Consider the following 18,047-nt stretch of genomic DNA (forward strand, 5'->3'; position numbering starts at 1 on the left):
CCTGGCCACTTCCTCCAGGCTGTCTCCCACGCGGTGGTGGATGCTTTTCCACGGTGGCCCCTTGGGACCCCTAGTGCTTCTGTACCAACAGTCGCATGTGTTCAAATCTTCTGCCCATTTTAATGTGCTTTGTGTTTGCTTATCACTGAGGTTTGAGTTCTTCACGTAATCTACATATAAATCAGTTTCACGTAAGTGAGTCACAAATATTTTCTGTCTGTGGTTTGCAAAAGGCAGTCATTTTTTTGGTGAGGGAGGGCGGTGTTTAGGCATCATTACCACCTGCAATGCCAGAGTCCCATTCGAGGGCTGGTTGGTGTCCTGGCTGCTCCACTTCTGATCCAGATCCCTGCTAGTGTGCCTGGGGAGGCAGCAGAGTGCTTGGGCCCCTGCACCCATGTGAGAACCCAGAAGAAGCTCCTGGCTTAGGCCTGGCCCAGTCCTGGGCTTTGCAGCCATCTCGGTATTGAACCAGCAGGTGGATGATCTCTGTATCTTTCCCTCTCTCTGAGTCTAAAGGAAAAAGTCCAAAGTCTAAAAAGAGAAAGGGACTGGCACTGTGGTACAGCAGGTTAAAGCCCTGGCCTAAAGCACTGGCATCGCATATGTGCGCTGGTTCAAGTCCCGGCTGCTCCCTTCTAATCCAGCTCCCTGCTATGGCCTGGGAAAGCAGCAGAAGGTGGCCAGGGACCCCGTCCTTGGGCCCCTGCACCCATGTGGCAGACCTGGCAGAAGCTGCGGGCTCGAGATTGGCTCAGCTGTGGCTGTTGTGGCCATTTGGGAAGTGAACCAGCGGATGGAAGACTTCTCTCTTTCTGTCTCTACCTCTCACTATAACTCTATCAAATAAATAATAAATCTTAAAAAATTTTTATAAAGAATGGTAGACATCCCTGAAGTCCAGTTCATTTTTTCTTCCATTTATTATATTTTTGTTTTGTGCCTAAGAAGTATCACCTAGCTGATGGCCTCACATTTTTTCTTCTGTGTTTTTCGGAGGTTTTCAAGCTGCAGGCTCCACGTTTCTGTCTGAGTGACCTTTTGCAGGGGTGAGGTGCGGACGACTTCGGTTCTGCGTGTGGGCGCCCAGTCGTGCCCGCAGTGCCGCGTGGTGCCGGCAGAGCTCCCTAGGGAGTCTGCAGGTCTTTGTGTTCGGCTCATCGGCGTAGCGTTCTCGCCACATGTCAGCTACGTAGTTGGTGATGCCACTCGGGTCTTCTGTATCCTCGATTAGTGCTTTTGTTGTGTTTTGACGTCTTGTGCCGGTTCTTAGAGCGTGCTGAAGTCTCCGAGTGCATTGATGAGCTCCCCTTTCCGTGCTAACCGGTGTTGCCTCAGGTGTGTTGAAGCCCTGTTGTTTGCTGTGTACACATTTCCATTCATTATTCTATTTGGGGAATTGGCCCCTCGATAACTAATTACGTCCCTCTTTATCCTTATTCTTTATCCTTTGTCTGATACTAACATAGCGATTCCTACTTTGTATTGATTAGAGTATTATACCTGTTTTCCATCATTTTATTATTGGAAGCTATTGATGTATTTATATCTAAATGGGTTTCTTACACATAGCATAGAGTTTGGTCTTGATTTTTTAATATAATTTATTGCTTAATTGACAAAATTTAAATATAATAAAATCATTTATATGACTGAGAACCAGCCACACTGTTAGCAATTTTAATTTTAAAATATTTCGGTTTTTATCCTTTGTGTTTTACTTTGATTATTTCCTTAACTTCATGATTATCATTGGTCTTTCCTTTAAAGAACTGTTTTTGTCATTGTTCAGGCTGTACATCTCTAACAGGACCTGAGGCCTGGGCACTGTCGTGTGGGTGGGGGGTGGTCCCGAGGCCTGGGCACTGTCGTGTGGGTGGGGGATGGTCCCGAGGCCTGGGCGCTGTCGTGTGGGTGGGGGGTGGTCCCGAGGCCTGGGCGCTGTCGTGTGGGTGGGGGGTGGTCCCGAGGCCTGGGCGCTGTCGTGTGGGTGGGGGGTGGTCCCGAGGCCTGGGCGCTGTCGTGTGGGTGGGGGGTGGTCCCGAGGCCTGGGCGCTGTCGTGTGGGTGGGGGGTGGTCCCGAGGCCTGGGCGCTGTCGTGTGGGTGGGGGGTGGTCCCGAGGCCTGGGCGCTGTCGTGTGGGTGGGGGGTGGTCCCGAGGCCTGGGCGCTGTCGTGTGGGTGGGGGGTGGTCCCGAGGCCTGGGCGCTGTCGTGTGGGTGGGGGGTGGTCCCGAGGCCTGGGCGCTGTCGTGTGGGTGGGGGGTGGTCCCGAGGCCTGGGCGCTGTCGTGTGGGTGGGGGGTGGTCCCGAGGCCTGGGCGCTGTCGTGTGGGTGGGGGGTGGTCCCGAGGCCTGGGCGCTGTCGTGTGGGTGGGGGGTGGTCCCGAGGCCTGGGCGCTGTCGTGTGGGTGGGGGGTGGTCCCGAGGCCTGGGCGCTGTCGTGTGGGTGGGGGATGGTCCCGAGGCCTGGGCGCTGTCGTGTGGGTGGGGGATGGTCCCGAGGCCTGGGCGCTGTCGTGTGGGAGGTGGGATGGTCCCGAGGCCTGGGCGCTGTCGTGTGGGAGGTGGGATGGTCCCGAGACCTGGGCGCTGTCGTGTGGGTGGGGGATGGTCCCGAGGCCTGGGCGCTGTCGTGTGGGTGGGGGATGGTCCCGAGGCCTGGGCGCTGTCGTGTGGGTGGGGGATGGTCCCGAGACCTGGGCGCTGTCGTGTGGGTGGGGGATGGTCCCGAGGCCTGGGCGCTTTCGTGTGGGAGGGGCATGGTCCCGAGGCCTGGGCACTGTCGTGTGGGAGGTGGGTGGCCCTGAGACCTGGGCACTGTCGTGTGGGAGGGGCATGGTCCTGAGGCCTGGGCACTGTCGTGTGGGAGGTGGGATGGTCCTGTGGCCTGGGCGCTGTTGTGTGGGAGGTGGGATGGTCCCGAGACCTGGGCGCTGTCGTGTGGGTGGGGGATGGTCCCGAGGCCTGGGCGCTGTCGTGTGGGTGGGGGATGGTCCCAAGGCCTGGGCACTGTCGTGTGGGAGGTGGGATGGTCCCGAGGCCTGGGCACTGTCGTGTGGGAGGTGGGTGGCCCTGAGACCTGGGCACTGTCGTGTGGGAGGGGCATGGTCCTGAGGCCTGGGCACTGTCGTGTGGGAGGTGGGATGGTCCTGTGGCCTGGGCACTGTCGTGTGGGAGGTGGGATGGTCCTGAGGCCTGGGCACTGTCGTGTGGGTGGGGGATGGTCCTGAGGCCTGGGCACTGTCGTGTGGGTGGGGGATGGTCCTGAGGCCTGGGCACTGTCGTGTGGGTGGGGCATGGTCCTGAGGCCTGGGCGCTGTCGTGTGGGAGGTGGGATGGTCCCGAGGCCTGGGCGCTGTCGTGTGGGTGGGGGATGGTCCTGAGGCCTGGGCACTGTCGTGTGGGTGGGGGATGGTCCTGAGGCCTGGGCATTGTCGTGTGGGTGGGGGGTGGTCCTGAGGCCTGGGCACTGTCTGTGGGTGGGGGATGGTCCTGAGGCCTGGGCACTGTGGTGTGGGTGGGGGATGGTCCCGAGGCCTGGGCACTGTCGTGTGGGTGGGGGATGGTCCTGAGGCCTGGGCACTGTCGTGTGGGAGGTGGGATGGTCCTGTGGCCTGGGCACTGTCGTGTGGGTGGGGGATGGTCCTGAGGCCTGGGCACTGTCGTGTGGGAGGTGGGATGACCGTGTTGTCTCCCGGCCGTCGGGGTTGGTGTCGTGTACTTTCCTCTCCACAGCGCACTACTGAGGGACCCTGAGCGCTGTGTTGCCTCGTGTGTTCCATCTTCGGATCCTTTCGTTGATGGGAGCGTCACAGCTCACCAAAGCTTTCACGAGCTGAATACAGTTTTCCCCAACAAGCAGCACCCTGTGCTGTGCCTGCGTCACCGGGAGTGCGTTCCGTGCCTGCAGTCCTGGGTGCCCACCTGGAGTCCAGGGCTGCGCACCTGCGTCTGTCACCAGGGTCCCTCGGCCTCGCCCTAGGCGTCGGGCAGGCCGACACTGCCTTTCGGGCTCTGTCTCTGTCCTCCCCCACTCGCTGGGTCCGTGTCCCTCTGGGCCGTGCCGTCCGCTTCTCCGTGCTGTCGTCTTGGTCGCCCTGCCGGGATGTGGAGGCAGCTACTGCTCTCCCCCAGGAGAACACGGGGTTCCCCTTCCCGTGCCGTGAAGCAGAGGTGTGGGCGGTCCTGAGCTGCCAGGGCACCCGGCTGCACCTCTGCTGGGGCTTCCTGGAGGGGCGTGTCCCCCGAGTCTGTGTTCCCCGGAGAAGCAGGCTTCACCCCCCCCCCCCAGCCCTGGGAATGCAGCAGGTGTGTGGGACTCTGAGTGCAGCTGTCGCCTCGCTGGGGTGGGGCAGGAGGGGGGTAGTGGGCAGTCCAGGGACTTTCTGAGCCGGCTGCCTGGGGCTGTGGGGAAGCAGCACCCTTGACAGTGGGGCCTGTCTCGTAGCCGAGACAGCATCAGTTAGGAGATAACAGAGACGTCTGCGAGCTTTCCCCTTGAATTCGTGTCCAAAGCATAACCTTCTCTTTTTGTCTTTTTCCCCCTCAAGGGGTGCTACCTCCATTGTGTACAGATGCAAACAGAAGGGGACCCAGAAGCCTTATGCTCTCAAAGTGTTAAAGAAAACAGTAAGTCAATTTCCTTATATCGTGGCGTCTCTAGGGGACCTGTGGCCTGGACAGGCAGGGGCCGGAGAGGCGCCTCGCACGGCTGGCGGTCGCGAAAGCGCAGCCCCCACGGGCGCTGTCTGCCGGGCACTGCGTGACTCTGGCAGCAGCTGGATCTCGGCTCGGCTGGGGGTAAACGTGTTAGAGCTGGCGGGGGAATCTTGCTGTGTGCACACACGCACGCGCACACGCATGCACAGTCCAGGGAAAGGCAAATCATGAAAAAGCTCTGCATGAATTTCGAGAGCTTTGCACCCCCGCGAACTTCGCGTGAACTCTGACGTTGCTGCCCGTGTGTTACGTTCTGCTGTTCAGAGTCTGATGTCTGTGGTTGGGAAAGGAGTCCGGTGCTGCCACACGGCCGAGGCTTCCAGATGCCAGGTCGCCCCAGCCGCGTGCGAGGGGCGGGGCTGCCTGTGTGGGGACAAGGAGTCCCTTCTGCCGCCTCTGCCGAGGGGCGGGTGGGGCAGACGCAGGTGGCTGGGCTGGTCTCTGAGGAGTGAGCATCCCGACACCTGACCCCCTGCTTGCACTTGGCGTTCTCTGGGGGTTTCCACTCCAAAAGCCAAAGAGAAGACACTGACAGCACACTGTGCCTTTGTCAAATTGTGTGTGAACTGCACGGGTGTCTGAGAACCCGCTGTGACGTGGCGCACGTTCCGAAGTCGAGGGAGGCCCTGTCCGGGCCGAGGGGTTTCCCTCAAGGCAGCGGCCACTGCTGCACTGTCTGGCGGAGCCCTGTGTGCTGAGGAAGAGCGCAGAGCGGCAGGCCTTCAGTTGCGTGGAAACAGAGCGTCGTCTGGAGACCATCTGCTGGAGCGTGAAACCATCGCGAAGTAACAGGAGCGTCCCGGAAGCCGGGAGCATCTCGGGGCGCCGGCTGCTGCTAAGCTCCGTAGCCTGAATTTCCCGTCTGGTGGAGGCGGTGGCTCCTGCTGCAGGATGTGCAGGAATCCTGTGGTGAATACTGTTTGGGATTCTCCCTTCAGTCAAATTTCTTCTGGTCTTAAAATTTATCTGAACTAGAGCTTATGAAAAATTTTATGGAATAGCAATTTCATACTAAACATCTACTTTTTATGAAAACAGCACACTTTATAGCAGCTGCCACGTGTGAGGCATTTTAGACTTGGTTCTGTGTTCTCGTTGGTGAAAAAAAAATTGTGAGCACAATTGAGAATATTTTAAAAGTAAAAAGTTACATAAAATTCCGAGAAATAAACAGGATGCATGCCCAGTAGCAGGGTTGCTGGATCAAATGGCAGCTCCATTTCTAGTTTTTTTCTTAATTTACACACTGATTTACTTATTTGAAAGTCATAGGGAGAGACAGAATCTTCCATCCACTGGTTCACTCCCCAGATGGCCATAATGACCAGGCTGAGCCAGGAGCTTCATCCAGGTCTCCCATATGGGTGCAGGGGCCCAGACACTTGGGCCGTCTTCTGCTGCCTTTCCCAGGCCATTGGCAGGGAGCCTAGATCAGAAATAAAGCAGCCTGGACATTAGGACATGAACTGTTGGCACCTGGGATGCCATGTTGTAGGCAGGGCCTTACCTGCTACGCTACAACGCCGGCCCCTGCCATGCGAGCTTCACACTCTTTCCCACAGTGGCTGCTGTCACTTGCATTCCTGCCAGCAGTGCACAGGAGCTCCCCTTCCCCACGTCCTCATTTGCTGCTGTCTTTTAGCATGAATTCAAGGGGAAAGCTCACAGACGTCTCTGCGACGTCGGTAGAGGCCCCTGGTTGCACACAAGTTTCTGTGTAGCTGTGGCCTTCGGGCCTCGTCTCAGCCAGCTGTAGACCACACATCGTGACTTGCTTATTGCCCCGTGAGCTCATGGCTCACAGCCGATGCTGTAGGCTGCCGTCCCCATGGTCAGTGCCTGTGTGCTCTGTGCTGTAGGCTCCTGTCCCCGTGGTCAGTACTCATGTGGTCTGTGCTGTAGGCTCCTGTCACTGTGGTCAGTACTCATGTGGTCTGTGCTGTAGGCACACACAAGCACTGACCACGGGGACGGGTGCCTACAGCACAGACCACATGGGCACTGACCACGGGGATGGGAACTTACAGCACAGACCACACGGGTACTGACCACGGGGACGGGTACCTACAGCACAGACCACACGGGCACTGACCACGGGGATGGGAACCTACAGCACAGACCACATGGGCACTGACCACGGGGACGGGTCAAAGTGCTCAAAGTGGGTTTTGGAAACGCCAGGCTGAAATGTAGCGAGCACCAGTGGAGCGTGCTGTGGGCGCCGTCTCCCATGGTGACCCTGTAGGTGGAAGAAGGGCGTCAGCCCAGCTTCCCAAGCCCGTCTGGGGGTCGAGCGGCGTCTTCCCCATGAGCTCCTGGCCCGCCGTTCGGCTGGGTGTGCTCTGGGCGGTGTTGGTGTGAGCTGTTGACCAGGCGCAGCCACTGCTGCCGTCCTCCTCGCCCAGAGCACAGGAGGGAACCTAAGGCAGTGTCGGTTGGGCCGGGACGGTCAGGAAGTCCGCCCTGGACAAGTGCTTCTCTGAACCAGCTGGCGTCTCGCCCGCGTGCCTGCGCCGCAGACCTCCCAGTCTTTGCAGGAGCTGCGGGAGCTCCCTCGCTGAGCTCCTGGGCCTCGGAGGGGCTGTTTGCACCTGTAGGGGCACTGGCGGGAGAATTCCATCGCAGCATGATGGCGGAAATCTCAGGTCAGCCCACCGTGTGGCCCGCGGTAGGTGCCACGCAGCCGTGCAAGCCCCGGAAGCCCCGGCTCAGTGAGAGGGAGCTGCAGGTTCTGCCGGAGCAGCTGTGAAGCCCCGGAAGCCCCGGAAGCCCCGGCTCAGTGAGAGGGAGCTGCAGGGTCCGCCGGAGCAGCCGTGAAGCCCTAGCGCGTTTCCTGAGCTGGCTGTCCGTCTGCGGGTTTCGGGGGTACCTAATTCAAGTCCAGACTGAGCCCCTTTCTGGCCACTGTTTCACAGGAAGACGTCAGCAGGGTCGGGGAAGGTGGGGGGGAAGTTGGTTGAAGGCCTCTGTCCTGATGAGGGGACCCCCGGCCTGTCTGGGGAGACCCGCGTGCTGTCACTGTGCCTCCAGCACCCCGTCTTCCTCCAGCCTTTGGGAAAACCGGCTGCAATCCATGCAGTGTCCAGGTCCTGTGACCTGGGTGAGCGAGACGGGCAGCTCCCCCGGCTTCAGGGTTGGCTTCTGGTGACCTCGGCCGTCAGCCCCTTGGAGGTGCTCATCTGTGTGCTGTGGATGTGTGGGTGAGGTCGCCTTGGTCATGCTGGAGACGGGTGACCGGTCACCGATCAGGTGGACGCCGGACCTGGCTGAGTTCCATGAGAGCATGAAGGGAATGGCTTGGCCCGGAACAAGCCGTGTCCAGGGTCAGTGACTTAGCTCCGTCTGCTGGAGCCTCGTGGTTGTCGTGGAGACCACTGAGCCCAGCCAGCTGGACAAAGGGCACGGGCGTTTCTGTTGAGTTTGTTGCAGGTGCCCACCCACGGGAGAAACGGGGCAGGTGGGGGTGAGTGCCTCGGCCTCACGCTACACCTCCCCATGCAGGGTGTGCTGGGGCCTGCACGTCGTAGAGCTCGCTGTAGGGCTGGGCCCTTCTGCTGTGACAGAAACCTCGAGTTTGTCAGGGCTGGCCTGCTCACCCGTCCCTGCCTTCCACGGCTCTCATAGGTGTTTTTCTGCCTTGCTGTCACAGACCCCCCAGTTCAGAGCTGAGCTGCTGCGTGGGGGAGGGAGGGAGGACGGATGAGAGTGAGCACTGAGGGGCTGGGTGCTGCTGCCCACCCCCAGGTGATCACCCTGGAGCCCGAGTTCTCCCACAGGATGTACAGCAATGCTCCGCCGGCAGGTGGAGTCAAGCAGGACCCTGGCTGGGGCTGGGGTCTCGGCAGCCAGAGGCTGGGAGTTAGCGCCTTACCCTGGTTCACGCTGGGGCCTGGGAACCAGCCAGGGCCGAGCCACAGGGAGCTCCTGGGAGCACCCAGTCAGGAGGTGGGGCGGGGGAGGCGTGGACAGAGCAGGAGCAGGGCTGGGAGGGTGGAAGGAGCACCAGTGGCACTTGGCGCTCACTCGGTCACTCAGCGTCTTCAGGGCGGAAAGCCGGGCCCTCGGTGGGGGCGGCCGTGGCCTACTAGGTGAGGACTTCCGTTACGGCACAAAGCTGAATGGTGGTTAAGGTGGCGTCCGTCTAGGTGACGTGAGAGAGGAGAGAAGGGGGTGTGCAGCTCCTGGCAGTCATTTGCGGGATGGGGGGATGAGTGACGGGGTGCAGGGGGTGCGCTTTGCAGGGGACCCGGGCAGTTTTCAGCTCTGCTAAAGCCAGGCCCTCGCCAGCTGCCACACGTCCCTTCGTGGGTTCCGCAGCAGAGGAGCCGCAGGAGTGCTGCCCTGCTCTGCTCTCCAGCTGTGCAGGAGCCCCTGGCTTTGTGTGCCCATTGCTCCCCGAGGGAGCGGCACGGAGCGGGGGCCCGCCCCGAGCAGCCGCCTGCGCCCTCGCACCCCGGAGCTGGGCCTTCGCCCTTGATGTCATCGGAGCCGTGGTAGGGACAGAGGCAGAAAAGACGTCAGGGGTGACCTTGGCCCAGATTCGGGGCTGAAACCAGATGTTGATCCTTGGAAAGCCGTTACCGAGACAGAGCACGGGGGAGACGGGCGCTGAGGGCAGAACGCTCGGGAGAGACGGCCTCACAGGTGAGCCGGACCTGGGACGGCCGTGTCCCGTGTGAAGCCGCACAAGGGACTTCCCTGTGCAGGCAGTGCCGGCAGCACAGGTCTCCACAACGCTCAGGTCCTGGCTGAGTGACACTCAGTGTGCGGGGGGGGGGGGGGGGGGTGAGACCTGGCCGCCCACTGCTGGCGGGGTGCGAGCCTCTCTCCGCCGTCTCAGTGGGCCAGTGTGGGTCCCCGTGCTCGCTCGGCCACGAGGGCTGCCCCAGGACAGTCTGACAGCTACCTGTGGCCGCATGGAGAAGATGCCAGCAGCCAGTGATGTCACTGCCTGCTTCTCTCCCCCCCCCCACCCCCCAGCCTCCGTGCTGTCACCACGGGGTCTCTGAGCTGTGGGGGTGGGGCTGGTCTGCGACTGTGCCCGTCCTGCCTCCAGGACAGCTGGGGAGTGGCTTCTAGGTCCAGAAGCAGCACCCCCGCGTGTTACATGTGACATGTTTTTGTGGAAGGAAGTGCGGGAGAGTGTCGAGCCAGAGTTACCTTCCACACTTGCGTCTGCAGGAGAAAAACATGCAAGGATCTTCTGCTGTCTACGGCAAGAAGTCCTCCCGAGGCTGGCGCCACTGAGTGCCCCCAGGAGAAACGCCCTGAACTTTGCCAGTACGGTTTCTCCCGGCTTTAGGGCTTCCTTAGCTTGCGAAGCACTTCTCTGTGTGGGGAGGGTATCAATCTAAGCGTGGCCACATATTGGAGCCCGTCCCTCACTCTGACCGTGCCATTGGCTCTCAAGACAGGAATGGCTCAGGAGACCTGTGGGAGCTTGGCTGTGAGGGTGAGCTGGGCACAGCAAGACTACGGCCAGACACTGTGCGCCAGAGGTCCAGCCAGGGAGGCACCTGCAGCTGCTGGGGGCTGGGGGCAGATCCTGGGGTTCACCTGTGTGGGGCAGACCCATAGGGACAGGACAGACACTGAGGGTACAAAGGAGCCCCCCAGCACCAAGTCAGAACCCAGCCGGGGTGTGCGTCACAGCCCCTCGAAGGGGTCCAGCATGCTGCTCCCACCTGACAGGCCTGGAGTGTGACCCTGTCCCCAGAGGGGCTTCAGGGCATGCTGGTGGGAACCCTGAGGAAAAGGAGCAGAGAACCACCAGGCCGGGACTCTGGTCTCAGGTTCCTGGGAGGGGCTCTTTATGAAAAGCGGAGCTTGGGGCCCCCTGCCCCCTGGATGCCGCCTCCCCAGAGGGGTCAGGCCAGAGCTCCAGGCCTGCGAAGAGCCCACTGCCAGGCTGCTTTTTGAACGTAACCCACTAGTTTTCAGCCAGCAGTTTATAACTGAATTGTAAGGGAAACCTCAGGTCCTGAGGCGTCTTCCCCACATCACAGGGTCTAGGTCCAAGGGTGCACAGCGTCCGCCCCCCACCGTCACAGTGTCTGCCCCCCATCACAGTGTCTGCCCCCATCACAGCGTACGCCCCACATCCCAGGGTCCAGGCCCTGGGAGTGCACAGCGTCTGCCCCCATCCCAGCGTCCGCCCCCCTGTCACAGCATCTGCCCCCGTGCCAGGGTCTGCCCCCCACCCTAGCATCCACCCCCCGTCACAGCGTCCACCCCATGTCCAGGGTCCAGCCCTGAGAGTGCACCCTGTCTACCTGCACACCAGTCTGTGTGCAGGTACAATCAAGTCATTATTGGCTGAAAGACAAGTGAAAACTGAAGCGTGCTGTTTCCATGGCTTCTTATACCTTTAAAAGCATTCTGAAAATCATGGTCTTGACCCATCTAAATTGGCAAAAGCCGCTTAGAAGCCGGAGTGTGCCGCATTTCAGTTAGAGCCACGTATGGGCAGGATGTGACCCGCTCACCCTCTGTAATCAAGTCAGGGTGACCTGGTGGACAGCGTTCCTTAGGAGATGAAGAGTGGGCTTGGGCCTGCCCGAGGTGTACGCAGAGCAGGGCAGTTCAGACCCGGTCTGCAGAGAATGGGAGGGCGGGCGCTTGTTTAGATGAGAATTGACATCCATCCGTCTCCCTGGATACCATCAGGCAGGAAGGTTGTCCTGAGCCATAGTCCAGGAGTCGGATGCTGCCCTCCACGGCAAATGAAAACCAGTGGAGCTAAGATGATGATTGCTGTTGAGTGGATACTGTTCCCCGTGCTCATAAACACCAGTGTTGTTAAATTTCTGCATTTAGTGTGCTTCCGTTACAGTGCCTTCTCTGGCAAGAATTAGTTTGGAATGGAACATTGGAAATGCTTCCCTTGGTTTTAAAAGTCATCCTAGAACAGGCACTGGCATCTACCCGGCTTCTGCTGTGGGACCAGAAGTCTCAGAGCTTCCTTTAATTCTTCAAGCACTAACACTGCAGTAGCTCATGGAGAAATCCAAGCTTCCTCGTCCAGATTAAAGAGTCCGCTAAAAGCCGAGCCAGGTTCACATGGACAGCTGCAGTGTTTTCTTCCAGTTACGGTGTGGAAGGCCCCAGGGGTCTGGCGCTGGGTGGAGAGCCTGCATTGGCAGTGGACTTGAGGAGCAGCCTGAGTGCATTAGGCGTCCATAAAACTGCATATTATCAGTGAAAATGTAATTATATTTTCATGTTTGAAAATATGGAAACAAATATACATAGTTTGGGGCTGGCATTGTACAGAGGGTTAATCTGCCACGTGCCATATGTGGCCATCATCCCATATGGGCACAAGTTCCACTTCCAATCCAGCTTCCTCCTGATAATGGCCTGGGAAAGCAGCAGCAGATGGCCCAAGTCCTTGGCCCCTGCCACTCACTGTGAGACCCAGATGGAGCTCCTGGCTTCAGCCTGTCCCAGCATTGGCCATTGTGGCTATTTGGGGAGTGAACCAGCAGATGAAAAATTCTCTCTCTCTCTCTCTCTGTGTGTGTGTGTGTGTGTGTGCGCACGCGCATCTCCCTCTCTCAACTACTTTTGAAATAAATATTTATAGAAGAGAGACACATAGTTTAAAAGCTGAAAGGGAATGAGATCTTAGCTGGGCTACCATGGAGGATGTATTCTCTCTCTTTTTTTTAATTTGACAGAGTTAGAGAAAGGTCTTCCTTCCGTTGTTCACCCCCCAAATGGCCGCCACAGCCAGAGCTGCGCCGATCCGAAGCCAGGAGCCAGGTGCTTCCTCTTGGTCTCCCATGCAGGTGCAGGGCACAAGCATTTGGGCCATCCTCCACTGCCCTCCCAGGCCACAGCAGAGAGCTGGACTGCAAGAGGAGCAACAGGGACTAGAACCTGGCACCCATATGGTACGGCAGGCGGGGGATTAACCAAGTGAGCCATGGCGCCAGCCCAGATGTATTCTCATTCTTAGTTTTTATCTCTCATTTTAAATTTTTTGGCTATATTTTAATAAAATGTGTGTTATCTGTTATTTTCTTTCATTTCTGATGACATGAGGCTTCACATTACTTCACTCTTTATTATAGAATATTGGTTTCTTTCTTGGAAGGTTATCTGAGCCGTGTTGGTGCCTTCCTGGAGAACCTGGGGAGTAAGGGTTCTGCAAAGCACAGGGGGACAACAGCCACGGCCTCTGAGCTGGGGAGTACAGGATCTGATGTGAAGACGTTGCCTGGCTGGTGTGTGCAGATGTAGTGACAAAGGCAGCAATCTAAGGGGAGCTGAGCTAGGAAGTGCCGTGGCCTCACAGCCTGAGAAACGGAACCCTGGCAGGCAGTGCTTGATTGGTTTTGACTCTTCCCTCATGCGTGAGCAAGTGGAGAGGGCCCGGTGACAGGGAGCAGATGGTGGGCAGGGCTGGTGAGGACATGGTGGGCAGGGCTGGCGAGGACATCCTCTGGGGCTGGGAGTGTTAAGTCACTACCCCTCTCCCCACGACAGCAAACCAGAGAGGGCAGGAGCTGCTGCAGCCAAGGAGGGCTTTCCACCCTGGACACCAGGCCCCTCCCCTTCTCCCTCCCACTGCTGAGTCACACCTGCCCCCAGTGAGTCTGGCACCAGCCACATGCTGTGTACAAACTCCCTTCAGCTCCCATTTCAGTCAATTGCCTAAGTAACTGTGCCCAGTGAGAAGAGTGGCTGGTGCCTGTGGGCAGCAAGGTTTGTGTTCAGTGTCTGAGAAGGAAGGAGCAGGGTCACTGCTCGGAGATGCTGCCTGCCCTGAGGGCCCCTCACTCACAGGGCTCAGGGTCCTGACCTGCGGGTGTCTGTCTTGAAGGAAGGAGCAGGGTCACTGCTCGGAGATGCTGCCTGCCCTGAGGGCCCCTCACTCACAGGGCTCACGGTCCTGACCTGCGGGTGTCTGTCTTGAAGGAAGGAGCAGGGTCACTCCTCGGAGGTGCTGCCTGCCCTGAGGGTCCCTCACTCACAGGGCTCAGGGTCCTGACCTGCAGGTGTCTGTCTGAGAAGGAAAGAGCAGGGTCACTCCTCGGAGGTGCTGCCTGCCCTGAGGGTCCCTCACTCACAGGGCTCAGGGTCCTGACCTGCAGGTGTCTGTCTGAGAAGGAAAGAGCAGGGTCACTCCTCGGAGGTGCTGCCTGCCCTGAGGGCCCCTCACCCACAGGGCTCAGGGTCCTGACCTGCAGGTGTCTGTCTTGAAGGAAGGAGCAGGGTCACTCCTCGGAGGTGCTGCCTGCCCTGAGGGCCCCTCACTCACAGGGCTCAGGGTCCTGACCTGCGGGTGCCTGTCTGAGAAGGAAGGATCAGGGTCACTCCTCGGAGGTGCTGCCTGCCCTGAGGGCCCCTCACTCACAGGGCTCAGGGTCCTGACCTGCGGGTGTCTGTCTGAGAAGGAAGGAGCAGGGTCACTCCTCGGAGGTGCTGCCTGCCCTGAGGGCCCCTCACTCACAGGGCTCAGGGTCCTGACCTGCGGGGGTCTGTCTTGAAGGAAGGAGCAGGGTCATTCCTCAGAGGTGCTGCCTGCCCTGAGGGCCCCTCACTCACAGGGCTCAGGGTCCTGATCTGCGTGTGGGTGTCTGTCTTGCTGGTCACGCCTCTGGGAGATGCTGGTGCTCTGTTCTAACTCTATGGTAGCCACTGGCTTGCTGCTCTCTGGGGAGATGGTGCCTCTCTCCTCTGGTTCTCCCAGCGTTTATGGGGAGCAGTAACTGTCAAACTTTCAAACAGAACTTGAGGCTCACCATTTCAAAGCCATCCTCATCTGATTGGAATGCTTTATTAATACTGCTTTCCTGTACTGGCCTCATGCTGGTCCGAGTCAAATGTAAAACAAGGGACTCATTCCCCCTCCTCCACCACCTCACTGTGTCCAGAGCACGCCACTGCCCCACTTCTAGGCCATCACCTCTGTGCAGCTGACCTTCATCCTCTGTACTCAGCTCACACCCACACTGCAACCCAGAGCATTGTGGACCAAGAGCTGTGAAAGGCAAGGCTGGGAGGCCCAGGGAGGGTCCCATTTTGGCTTCTTCCAGGTGCTCAGGGTGTGGTGGAGAAAGGGTGGAGAAAGCAGGGAGCAGGTGAGTGGTGTGTTCAGTACCACGGACAGGGCTGGTCGCCTCTGGGAGTGGGTGGTGTGTTCAGCACCACGGACAGGGCTGGTCGCCTCTGGGAGTGGGTGGGTGGTGTGTTCAGCACCACGGACAGGGCTGATCATCTCTGGGAGTGGCAGCTAGTGATGGGTTCAGCACCGTGGACAGGGACAGGCCTCTCTGAAGCTGCTCCTCTGTGGCTTCCCTGTCTGGAAGCAGCCATTGGAGCCTTTCTGTGTCTCATCCTTCACACTTTCCCATGCACATCCCACATCCAGCCCCCCTTCAGACACTGACAGACGGTCCCTGCCTGAAGGCACCCATGCCCTTTCGCCTGCTCCCTCACTGCTGCCTGGGCCCAGCTCCCCCTCACCTGGACTACTGCAGGGCCTCGGTGTGGTCCCTGTTTCTCATCAGCCTCACCCTGCCAGAGCCATTGTTTCCTTTAGGAGCTCGGCTGGGGTCATGTCCTTCGTCCCGTGGTGGCTGACCCCTTGTGGTCAGCATCTGCTCCTGTCATCCACTCTGTCGTCCTCTGCCCTTGGCTCTGGCTGCCCTGGCTCCCTGCCCCAGCTGAGTGGCTGCAGGCCCTTTGCATGTGTGTTTCTCCATCTGGTGCCCTCTCTTACCCTCCCCTCAGCTCAGCTTTGATCTTTTTCTTTCCTTCCTTCCATACTGAACTTAGCACCTCGGGACCTTTGCCTACTTACTTATTCCTCTTCTTAGGCCAGGAAATCCGCTTTTCACCACTAGATCCTTACGCCCAGAATAGCATCAGTACAGAGTGGGCGGTCAAAAACGCCTGGGGAATAGGTGGATAAAGCTGACTGAATGAGATGCCTCAGGCTGGGTGGACTGGTGGACGACAGGCAGCGCTCGGAGGGCCCTGTGGCGTTTGGAGTGCATGTGAAAGCAGGGCCAACGCACGTAGCTCTGCATTTGCTCCGTTCAGGCGCAGAGAGGAGTGGAGTTTCACCAAAGGGAGGGCTTTGGCTGTGAGGACGGCAGAGGGGTGGGTGTTCCTGTGGACCTTGGACCTCAGCAGAGTAGGAGCTGGACAGACAGGCGGCGGAATCTGCACATGCAGTGAGTGTTGACATGAGGAGTACACCGAGGTGGTTTCGAGTGACTGCTGTGAGGCTGTGGGTTTCCAAGCTGAGGCCAGGATATCGAGCAAACCGCGTCCTGAAGATGGAGTCGCTGAGAAAGGTGACGGCAGTCATGGCTGAGATGGACATAAATGCACAGGTCTACAGTGTGGAGACAAGGGGACGGCTGCTCCCAGGAGGGGGGTGCAGGAGAAGCCAGGGTTTTGCAGGGAGAAGAGAGGAGAGAGCATAGACGCAACAACAGGGAGCAGGAAGCCCTCTCTCTTGCATCAGCCTCTGTGGTGTGGCTCCTCCTGGAGCAGGAACAGGTCGTGTGAGAGATGGCCATGACGTGTCCAGACTCTGTTAGGCAGTGATCAGAGCTGGGGGAAATGCTGCAGTCTGGGGAGGTCACAGCCCCCGGTAGGAAAACCGCAGCATTTGTGTGTATCCTAGGGTGGAGCTTGGTGTGGACAGAAGCTGCTCCCAGCTTCAGATACCGGTGGACTAAAACGGCCATCGCTGCATGTAACAGAACCCCAGGGGCCAGGCCTTTCCACCGGCGTGAGTGCTGGCGTGGACTCGTGTGTTGGAAAGCGGACGCCGCACACATGGCAGCCATTGTGGAGCTGGACGCCGTTCCGTCTTTTACCTGTGGTCAGTTTATATCCCGCCTGCTTCCATGGAGCACTGGGGAGTCCGGAAGCTGTGCTCCATGTCGTGGTCTCCAGAGGCCGTGCAAGCCAAAGAGGCTGGGAAAAGAGTAGAGAAACACAGGGTTCAGGGTCCCGGCCCCCGCGTGGACAGTGATGTGAGGCCTCACACTGGGTGGAAGACTGCGGTGCCCACTGAGAGGGAGCCAGGAGGGCCGCACCCCTGGAGGCAGGGGTCACCCAGGCCTCTCAAGAGTTGAAGTTCATGTATTCCCCTCAGGGCTGTGGCTGGGGGACTGGAGCCCAGCCTCTCCCTCACCTCCCCCAGGCCATGCACGGCATCTTCCTGCAGCCGCCCATCATGCCCACTGAGCAGGAGCCGCTGTTCTCTTCTCCACTTCCTGCGCTTTCATCCCCACGTGTTTCCCGGTCCTTCCTCCCTCCTTGTCCTTATGGATCACCCCAGGCCTGACACAGGGCGTACTGGCTGTGTGTGTGCACAGGGGCCTGTGTTCAGCCCACCCGGTGCCAGACGGGAGTCTGTCCTGGGGTGACTTGAATCAGAGCTCCTGTCCACCGCTTTTTTTCCACCCACTTCAGTGCAGACAGCAAAACTGGGCTTTCTCTCTACAGGGAGGAATCCGGAGCTCTGTGGAGTTCTGAAACCAGGCTGGCTTTTGTTATGTTTTATTAATTTTTCCTGTGTGAAAATGTTTAAGTCTGTTTTATATTGAAAGTGTATTGGGGCCGACGCCATGGCACACTAGGCTAATCCTCTGTCTGCAGCGCTGGCAGTTCGGGTTCTAGTCCCAGTTGGGGCGCCAGATTCTGTCCCGGTTGCTCCTCTTCCAGTCCAGCTCTCTGCTGTGGCCTGCGAAAGCAGTGGAGGATGGCCCAAGTGCTTGGGTCCTGCACCCACATGGGAGACCAGGAAGAAGCACCTGGTTCCTGGCTTCGGATTGGCGCAGCGCCAGCCGTGGTGGCCATTTGGGGGGTGGACCAATGGAAGGAAGACCTTTCTCTCTGTCTCTCTCTTTCACTGTCTAACTCTGCCTGTCCAAAAAAAAAAAAAAAAAGCAGAAAGTGTATTGGGGGCTGGCATTGTGGCATAGTGGGTAAAACTGCTACCTGTGATGCTGGCATCCCATATGCACACTGGTTCAAGTCTTGGATGCTCTAGTTCTGATCCAGCTCCTTGCTGTGTCCTAAGAAGGCAGAAGAGCATGGCCCAAGTGCTTGGGCCCCTGCACCCACGTAGGAGATTTGGATGAAGCTCCTGGCTCTGGCCTGGCTCAGTGCTGGATGTTGTAGCCATCTGGGGAGTGAACCAGCCTAAAGAAGATATTCTCTCTCTCTCTCTCTTTAACTCTTTAACTTTTAAAATAAATAAATAATTTAAAAATAAGTATGTCAGAAGCCATGGGGTCCTTGGGGTGGTGGGAGAGGAGCTGCAGCGAGGCTGTGAAGAGCGGCCAGGAGCTGAGCTG

The 18,047-nt window shown here is 58.6% G+C and overlaps 1 protein-coding gene across 4 annotated transcripts in view; it reads left to right on the top strand.

The window, feature by feature from the left end:
- Window positions 1-18,047, top strand: part of CAMK4 (calcium/calmodulin dependent protein kinase IV) — a 179,158-nt gene that overhangs the window by 81,086 nt on the left and 80,025 nt on the right. For 3 of the 4 annotated variants that reach the window (XR_016235021.1, XM_051834544.3, XM_051834545.3), the window contains one exon: window positions 4,551-4,629. The exons of the other annotated variant lie outside the window; for it this stretch is intronic. Coding sequence is in view for 2 of the 3 variants with exons in the window: in XM_051834544.3 (XP_051690504.3) it covers window positions 4,551-4,629 (79 nt within the window). In the remaining variant the exon portion in view is untranslated. The remainder of the gene's footprint in view (window positions 1-4,550; window positions 4,630-18,047) is intronic. 4 annotated transcript variants of the gene reach the window in all.

The sequence above is a fragment of the Oryctolagus cuniculus genome, chromosome 6, assembly GCF_051225735.1.
Source record: "Oryctolagus cuniculus isolate XC-2025 breed Fujian yellow rabbit chromosome 6, ASM5122573v1, whole genome shotgun sequence".
In the NCBI taxonomy this organism is placed as follows: domain Eukaryota; kingdom Metazoa; phylum Chordata; class Mammalia; order Lagomorpha; family Leporidae; genus Oryctolagus; species Oryctolagus cuniculus.